At 34.8% G+C, this 9,497-nt stretch overlaps 1 protein-coding gene across 3 annotated transcripts in view; it reads right to left on the reverse strand.

The window, feature by feature from the left end:
* Positions 1 to 2,503: 2,503 nt before the first annotated feature.
* The window catches only part of LOC128881079 (neurocalcin homolog), a 160,618-nt gene continuing 153,624 nt past the window's right edge, over positions 2,504 to 9,497 (reverse strand). For all 3 annotated transcript variants that reach the window (XM_054131770.1, XM_054131772.1, XM_054131771.1), the window contains exons 2-5: positions 6,038 to 6,259; positions 4,419 to 4,537; positions 3,101 to 3,289; positions 2,504 to 2,969 (exon numbers count right to left, since the gene is read on the reverse strand). In XM_054131770.1, coding sequence (XP_053987745.1) covers positions 2,769 to 2,969; positions 3,101 to 3,289; positions 4,419 to 4,537; positions 6,038 to 6,107 — 579 coding nt within the window. In that variant the 5' untranslated portion in view covers positions 6,108 to 6,259 and the 3' untranslated portion in view covers positions 2,504 to 2,768. The remainder of the gene's footprint in view (positions 2,970 to 3,100; positions 3,290 to 4,418; positions 4,538 to 6,037; positions 6,260 to 9,497) is intronic.

Raw genomic sequence — 9,497 nt, forward strand, 5'->3', positions numbered from 1 at the left:
TAAGAATGGGCTTTGAGCTTCGGGGTAAATTTGTACAATAACATATAATAAAGGCTTTGATCTTTATAAGTTATCTAACAATTTGTACAATAAATCCTCCACTTACGCGATTATGCCGGAGTTTTCCATACGAATAGAATTGTGTAAGTATTATATACTTTTGATAAACAACATTATATTCAAAAGATTATTTAAGTTAAATAGAGCCACGTGAATTTCTTTATAAAAAGCAAAATTGAAGAAAAGAACACTTTATTTAACATATTATGATGTACGTACATACAAACTATGTATAAAGGCATAAGTGGGGGGCGCAATCGCGTAACTCAAGGACTCACTGCACATTTCTGTACAATCGTAATATTTTCATATCATTTTTCCTTTTAATAATCTACATAAATGTAGTAATATTAATTGTCGAATTTTACTTGTAATTTGATATTATTAGTATGATGCTTGTAGAAATCAAATGTTAAACTAAATATAATTGGAAGTGTTTTTTAGTTTTATTCAAATTAACATGGAAGGAGGTATCTACATCCATACGTAAGTTTTTCGTAAATACGATTGACTATGTATGCTTGTTAGCACTTTGCCGTTCGTCGACACCAACGTGGCGTCATGAGGGAGACTTCAGAGACTTTTTGGAAATTTGAAACAGCATCAATTGGCTCTAATTTTCTCAACTGATAAACGTAAAAGAAGACAATGTACATATTATTCATATATAAGGTAAGAAAAATTGCAGATACGATGTGTTACATTTAGGAGACTGTTTTGCATGTTGTCATATAAAACAAAACAAAACAAATATTAAATACAGAATTCAATCGAAATAGAAAAGTTTTATACTTCAGAGAAGACTAGTAAGTAAAAGCTTTGGAGCAGTGGTTCCCAAACTTTTTTGTCCTACCGTCCCCTTTCCAGAAAAAAATATTACTTAGCGCTCCCTGGAAATTAATTTTTTGTTAATTTTAATAGCAATTAATAGGAAATATGTAAAATATAGTACAGGAAGGTGTACATTAGAAACATTGAACTTTGAAATTATGAAACTATTTATTGAACTCGGAATAGAATGTAATACAAAAAGAAATTAAAACATTCGAAATCATCTTAATGAGAAGGATGAACCTAGTGTGCTGCTAACAACTTAGTAATCTTCGGCTCTATTTTCGTCAGCAGTAATCTTAAATCACCACGATTTACTATTTGCATTTGATTTCTGTTTCTTTGTTAATAAATTCGTTACCGCATTGAACCTACGTTCCACTAAATATGACGAAGGAAATGCGATTAAGAACTTTTGAATTACTGCCCATATTGGCCATCAACGCCCCCCTGAATCCCTGCAGCACCCACCAGGGGGCGGTGGCGCCCACTTTGGGAATCACTGCTTTAGAGTTATGAAATAAATAGTGTTTGAATACATTTTTGTAATAACTTCTTTAAATCATATTTATTTATATATAATTTTATATCAAACTGTGGATCGAATTAAAAGTTAAAATAATTTTTATGTCGTTTTATGTTTTATGCCAAGGGCAACGGCGTGAAACGCGCAGACGTGAAAGTATCAAGGTATGCATTACGGATAACTGCGGTGGTCCAAAGTACGCGACTATCGAATAGGAGAAAGATATATTGGACACAACAGCTTACAAAAACCATACGACGCATTTAGAAATTAATTTGCCTTTGAGCTGCGTATGGCGGAGACTTACGCTAAAGACCACTACTCGTCAGAAGTGTGTTGATGAACTCGTTATTTGTAAGCATAATTGAGGATGTACAGCAAAGACGGTTATCGCACGATCGTGCCACAAGTAAACGGTAATTGAACTTATGTTAATACTATTGTCCGTTAAAGCTAAACTTTCGTAACGAAAGTTGTGAAGATGCTCCACGAAACGATGGACAGCAGCACAAGAACACAGAACACTAGAATTCCGCTAATTATCGCATTTTTTAACCGAACAACTGGAACACGAGTGCTACTCCATGGCATCAATGTCATCGATAGCATTGAGGTAACGTCGGATGAAGCACATTCTTGGTCCTAACTACGAACCGAAATATTTTCTTCTCGATTATCAGAGTGTGGACACCTCTGCCAGGTCATTCGTCGTACGCAGCACACGGGGATTCGTACATCCGAAAACGTAATAAGCTTTTTTTTTTTTTATTCGTTTAAAATCGATCCGTTCACGAAACGAAGCGACTGGACTAGTCTTGGAGACTAGCTTGCGGTATGCGCAAGCGCAATGGGCCCAGTGACCCTGGACCTGATCGGGTACCGGTCCAATTTCTGAATGCCCCCCGTCCCCCTGTTTTTCTTTTTGTTCTACTATCACCTAGGTTTTCGAGCAACGTGTTCACGTTCGTAACGATTTTTCCCATGAAAATCCGTCAAAACGTTTAATACTTACTTTCACTTCTTGACGATACAAATTTGATTATCATACAATCAATCACATGGAAAGAAAGTCGATACACACACAAAAAGAATAGAAGAGAGTTAAATATTATGAAACAGTAAGGACAATATTGTACAACGAGTAACGAACTTTTACATCAGACATAACCAAAGTAATTAAAAAAGAAAAAAAAAAAAAAAGAAAGAACTTTTGCTTGATAAGTTTCCCAACGAATATCTTCTAACGTATACCGCGTTGCGATCGTAATGTTTGTATGTGGGACACTATCGGACCGGGTCCCGACTCACGTATCTGGATGACACGATAATATTTGCATAATGGCCCAAGGCTTCACTGAGCTTGTGCACTAGGATCGCACTGCAACAGTCGCACAATAGAGGGATCGTTCTTTGCACCCTCTATGAACTCGTCGAGCGATAATTTGCCATCCTTATTTTTGTCCATCTGGAGGAATATCTTATCGGTTCTTTTCTCGGGCGTGGACTCATCCTCTGGCATTTTCATCACGGAACCTACCATTTTGTAGATTGCCTAAAAAGAGGAAACTCGTGTAGAAAGACCGCATTCGAGAAACTTACCAAATTTTGATGGAAAATATAAATTTGGTCGGTTCAGACGGGCTGTTCTTTTGTGGAGGGGTATTCTTAATGTTCGACACGTACTGTAACGATTTCCATCATTTCTTGTCGCGAGATATAGCCGTTACCGTCAAGGTCATACATGCTGAAGGCCCATTTCAATTTCTGCTCCAATTTGCCGTGAGACGTTACACTCAGAGCGCACAAGAACTCTCGAAAATCGATTGTTCCATCGCCGTTTGCGTCGAACGTCCTGAACACGTGCTCTGCGAACTGAGCATCGTATGACGTGAGAAATGTGGTCGAATATTTAAAATGGCAAAACATTTAATAGTTTTAACGATGATACAGTAATTCCTGCTTTTATGTGGCAAAAAATCGGATCGTTCACTTGAGAGCGGGATGGGTAACGATTTTTTATCTCGAGCTGAGGTCTGGTCTCTAATATAGCTCTTACAACCAAACGTATATAAATAAATTTTGCACACTAACAATTCTACTATTTTCGTACCATTAAAATTGTTGGCATTATTTTCCTCCATTATTAATATTCTGGTACAGTACAGTATAGTTTTCCTCGTGAAAGTGAGTTTCGAGATAAAATTATCCACATTAATTATAATTAAATGTAATTGAAAGATATTTATATGCATTATAGCTATTATAATTATTGTATTTAATTCTATATTACAACTAAATAGTATACATACGTAGAATTAAACGTAATCTAAATGAGGTCGTGTCCGTACTTATTTTCACCGAGAAAGCCTTGACCAGTGTAGTCATAATATCATAAGAAGATACGATAATAACTATACAAATTTTGTTCTTAACCAGCAGATGAAATTTAACAAGTATCGCCCTTGGAAACGGGAATTACTGTAGTGCAAATTCGTTCTCAATTTAAGCACAGTGTATGCAAGCTTAGTTCTAGTAATAACAAGGAACCCTTTACACTCGAGAGACGACAATCTTTGTTTATATTAGATTTCGTTGAACCTCAAAGCGGTGTTAGCTATATCGATCCAGGAAAAGCTCTCAAGCTTTTCATGTATTCTTTTAGGAAGAGTAAAATTATACACCTCGAAATAGCGATCAAGTCTTTATTGTTGCGAAAATCTTGGAGCTCTATGAAAACGGATTTTCATGATAAAAAAAAGGTTTCATAAATAACTGCTCAAAGACAACTAAAATATTGAAATAGAATTTTTCTTTACATTAATATGTGTATCTCGGATTGCTAGTTTGCTCTATAGAAAATGTTGTCGAGTGTAAAGGGTTGAAATTGATACAATTTATTGCTTGATTGCAATGATCTTTTGTCTAAATATTTATCTTCGTTATACACATACGAGATTTGTTGTGCTTAAAATAATTTCGAAATTTAATACGTTTGACTTACCTTTGAAGCGTCACCATAAGGGAAGAAGTTTCCGTATATCTTCTTAAATTCTTCTACACTGAGATGTCCACTCGGACAGTCCTTCAGAAACCCTTTGTACCATTCTTGAATTTCAGCATCTTTAGAGAAAATCATACGTTACTGGAATCTTTGGACACTAAATTGCACATTTTATACTTGACGTCATAGATTTTTATACAATTGAAGTACGATGCGAGCCACGGGAAATTAGAGTAGGGGTTGTAGTCATCATTTCATTTCAAATTTATTTTTAAAATACGTGGCGTAATTTGTAAATAAATTATATGCATATTTGCCTATTTCCGTAAATACTGGCAGTATAAATGAATTTTTATCACCGAAAATATCAATAGTACGTAGTTTCTAGGTTGAGGTTTTGAGATTGCTGTAATTGTATAGTGAGTCCTAAAGACTTTAGGGTGCCAAGGCGATGGCGTCCTTGAATTTACAGGGTGCTAACAATTCAGGGCAGGCCTAAGGGAATTCGAACTTTCTTGGACCATAGAATTTCCAGGGTTTTAGATGTTTCAAGGTAAACAGGCGACGCGGGCAGTAAGCAATTAGGCGACCCTATAACCAACAAGCCGCTATCCCCCAGGGAAAAACCCATTTAACGATTTCTACCCAACAAGGGTATCGTTTAACAGACCACACGAAACAGACTTAAGTACCTGTATTCGTTTCACTAAATACACCGTCTTGTAGCACAAACACGACTCCTACTTAATCCTGAAACCACAACTACTAACGATAAGCCAAGTACAAAGAAGTACATGATCGCCGAACGAGCTTAGGACAGATACTAGGTTTCGTTTAAGTCTGAGAAAAATTATGCTACTGTTGAAAAATTGAGAGGAATATTGGACGATATTTAATGTTTTATAACAGTGGTTTTCATTTCTTTTTGTGAAACAGAGTCCACAAATATTTAGTTTAGTTATTCTGATTCATTCAAAATGGTTTTTCTTAATTGAATTTTTGACTTATCGAATATCAAAACATTGTTTAAGAAGACTTCTTGGAACATTAAATACTTGAGTGTAGTAATTAATATTTTTAACACCTTACTAAATAATTCAATATTCAAAAGATTCAAAGAATCGAAAAAATTGTCGGATATGTAAAAGTATTCTTCAGAACTTTTATAGCGTAAAGTCGTTTTTCATTTACAATATAAAAATGTTATATATAAAAAAAAGAGGAGAACTCTACATGGTTAGCAGTTTCAGAGATAAGAGTTCCCCAATGCTTCAAACAAATTCAAAATCCACCTATCAGCCAGTGAAATTACTCTTCTAATTTCACGTACGTACTATTTCGACTTATATTTTAATTTTATTAAAGTTCCTGATATCTAGTGCAATCATGATCGATGCGGTATAAAATGATCTACCCGATGCAATAAATTTTCAGTAGAAGAACCTCGCAGAACAATGTCTGCAAATTTCTTTGTATTTTAAGTTTGAGAAAGACGAACAGAATCGCGACGTCTTGAAGAGAGACATTAGCATATCTCTTCACAGACATGTTGAAAAATTATTTTTAAGAAACTTATGAATTATAAATTAATAGACTGTATTTTATAAAGGAAAACTCACCTGAAAATTCAGTATTCTGTTTGAGATCCTCTAGTACTTCCGGTTTCAGTTTGCTGTTCTGTTTCCCCATGATTGTTTGCCGTTCCTCTCCGAATTTCGTGTTTTCGACGGCGTGCCTCGACAGCTAATTAGCAAATTATTTAATGCTAACTAGTCTACTATTCTACCGGTGCCGCTTAGAGAAACACACTTTGTTGGTGGTGTACTCCCCACCAGACACGCCTGGAAAAAAAAGAACACGTAACTATTTACGACAGAGCAGGAAATATTCGATCAAAATGACTTCAATGGAAACCGGGACTTCTCACGGAGTTTCTTATTAAAAAAAATAGCGTTGTATAAACTATCCCGCATTAATCTCGTAATGAAATAATAGGGTTTGAAGGTTCCTTTAACATTTTTGTTTTTTTCAATTTACAGAAAACTTGGATTTTTGGACTACTTCGGGATATACGAAGATTAATTTCGTTTTTTTATTAAACGAGAGTGTATCCTTTCTTTGGACAATATAGATTGTTTCAAAATGCTGAAAGATAAGTCTGCAAATTCCTCATGTTGAAGAAAAATGGGAAAATTGCATCGTTTGAAAACTTAAAGCTTCGTTTTCGAGATGCGTGAAAGTAATTAACGTTTCGTGTACCAATTATCAGTAGTAACAATTGTTGATGCATATTTTGTATAATGTTAACAGTAAACGTTTTAGTTGGCTTCAGACATTTTTTTGTAAATTCTTTGTTAAACATTACGCTTTATGCGTCGAATCACTTTTCCTTCAACCGAGTCTGACTTGAATTTGCGGTTAGCGAATGTGCTAGAAATGATTTTGACTCTAGTATAGTTAACACGTTGGCCGCCACGCTAAATTCATGCGTGGCTGGTCCCGCCAGGCCACATTTCAGGACTCAAACATAATGTATGGGGAGACAGATTAATTAATGGAATGATTGATTGGATACTGTCCCATGTGTACACGATGTCTGAACCGTACTCTAATCTTAATCCATTCTACTGTATGACATAGAGGCCATGTTTTCTCATTAAAAATCATCCACTAAAAAGAATAAAACTTTATAACAGTATTTATATTTGATTTTGCGTAAGCGCATGTATTTTAGACACGTTTCGCATATGTTTTTTATATTCACTAAATGATGTATGATGATTGCATGTTCGTTTTTTATTTTTTTTTTGTATAAACTGTAGGATGCTTTCGATTTTACACGAGATCATTTGTGCATCTAAAATGTCAAATGTAAACAAAAACGCAATTTAATGTAGAAAATTGTGGATAATTAAAACATTTATTTCAATATTAGTGCGTATATTGTCAGAGTTTAATAACTATAGGAATATTTTTCTTGTATTATATTATTTACAATATACATATACTGTGCTACTATTTATTTTTCAGTGCAAGAGTTTGTCTCAAGTATTCAGTTTGGCTAGAGAAATTCTTTACACAATTTTCTTTTATTGGGTAAGTAAAAGATCGAATCAATCAAAATTAATACTAATAGATTTCTTCTTTGATCATTTCCAAGACAAGAATAATTTTGTTTTCGATCAATTAAATGATTTACACTATTTTTTGTATAGATTGCCTGAACATGTGTGGCTAATATTCCACGATGTATTTATGGTCACCATGTCCTACATCTCAAACCTGATTTTATACGTAAAAGAATCCTCATCCCACTCCTGATCCTTGTAAACAATAATATTCAAGAAACCAAGTATTACAGTCAAGAAATTCTTCCACAACAAAATAATCTTCTTCCGACCCCACGAATTGGAGGAAAGTTGCTATGAGTAAAACAAGATCCAGACAACCCCGCCCTTTTTCTAAATATTAAACATGGAATGATATAAAAAATGCCAATGCATGCGCATAACTCTGAAACGAAGCGTTACGTTCTTTTGGTCTGAGGTTACGTATTTTTTGATTAACTTCAGCATTTTGAAACATTTGCGTTAAATGCAGAATGTCATTTTTATTCGTCCAGGCGAATATCGTCAAGATTATTATCGACGTGAAACATTGTTCACACATGAAAATTAACGGCTTTCGAGGGAACCATTAATTATTCGAAATGAGTTTTATAGATTAATTCGTAACGTTACCGTTTATCCTTTCGCGCGGATATGCATTGTCGAAGTTGTTTGATCGTATTTCAACGATAATTTCGTCGATGCTCGCGTGGGTTGATTAAAATGAGATTCTATTGAGCGACGATGATAAAACGAAGTAATTATAGACTTTTCAGTGACGATAATATCAAGTTCATTACGGATTTACCGACGTATCTAAGCATCCGGATCGCTGTAAACTTACTTAAGAAATTATGGCACAATATTTATCTCAATTTCCAAATTGAAGATCGAATTTCTTCCTTGTACATGTATTCGAAATATTATCACAAATACGAAGTCACTTATACTACTGTCACAGAGGACTTATAAGCTTGTTAGTTATAACTTTCTTATTCAATAAATGTAAACAGTGTATGAGATGATTCTATCGAATTTTAAATCGATCTGGATGGATAGACTTGTTCGTAACACGAGTAGCTACATATTTCTTTAAACATTTGTAATTTCCCGAAAGAACGGCTTATCCGATATACACAGGCACAGATAAAAATGAAGGGGAAGAGGATTAGAGACAAGGCTAAAGGAAAGGATAGGGTTGAAACCTGCTTACAGCCGCTGGATGAACGCTAATGTAATATCAGCCGTATCTCCAAGATGTTTGCACATAAGTACGAACAATATGGGCACAATCGACGCAGATGCCGTTTGCTTGACTGCGTTGGAATGATCAATTTGCGTGAGCCTATTTCGTCTATTGTTTGCGACGAGTACGTTTAAAAATAAAAGAACTACTACGACTACATGTGTAATCTCTAGAGGATCGGGAGAGCGTAATAAGACCGAATTAGCTTACCGTAAAGTCAACACTTATACGTCTACAGTCATACACATTCACACCACTGTAACAGAAAAAACAAAAGGTTAACGTGATTCGGGTAACGAAGAGAGAAGAATAGAAAAAGAAAAGAAAACAGGAACGCAAAGAACTGACAATGACAATGTAACAATAACAGTAATAACGATTACTACACAACAACGGCAATACATTTAGAGCATACTGAGATTTATTATAATAATAATATTAGTAATGATGATAAATGCAGGTTTCTTCGGTTTCTTTTTTTTTTGTCGTGTTATAACTCACAAACAAAATATGAGTCTATTTTGATTGCTTAATCGGAATATTATAAGTGCCGCGATAATGTACTACGTATGTACGTATTATTATTATTATTATTAGTTCGCGTTCGCGCTTACGGGCAGGGTCCGTATTTTTACAAATTTTTATACCGGATTAAGGATTCCGTATAAGGTCGCTCCAGGGTTCGTCGAATTTTGAAATCGTTTCTACGGGCGATAAATTTCGTGT

The sequence above is a fragment of the Hylaeus volcanicus genome, chromosome 8 (genome assembly GCF_026283585.1).
Source record: "Hylaeus volcanicus isolate JK05 chromosome 8, UHH_iyHylVolc1.0_haploid, whole genome shotgun sequence".
Lineage (NCBI taxonomy): Eukaryota > Metazoa > Arthropoda > Insecta > Hymenoptera > Colletidae > Hylaeus > Hylaeus volcanicus.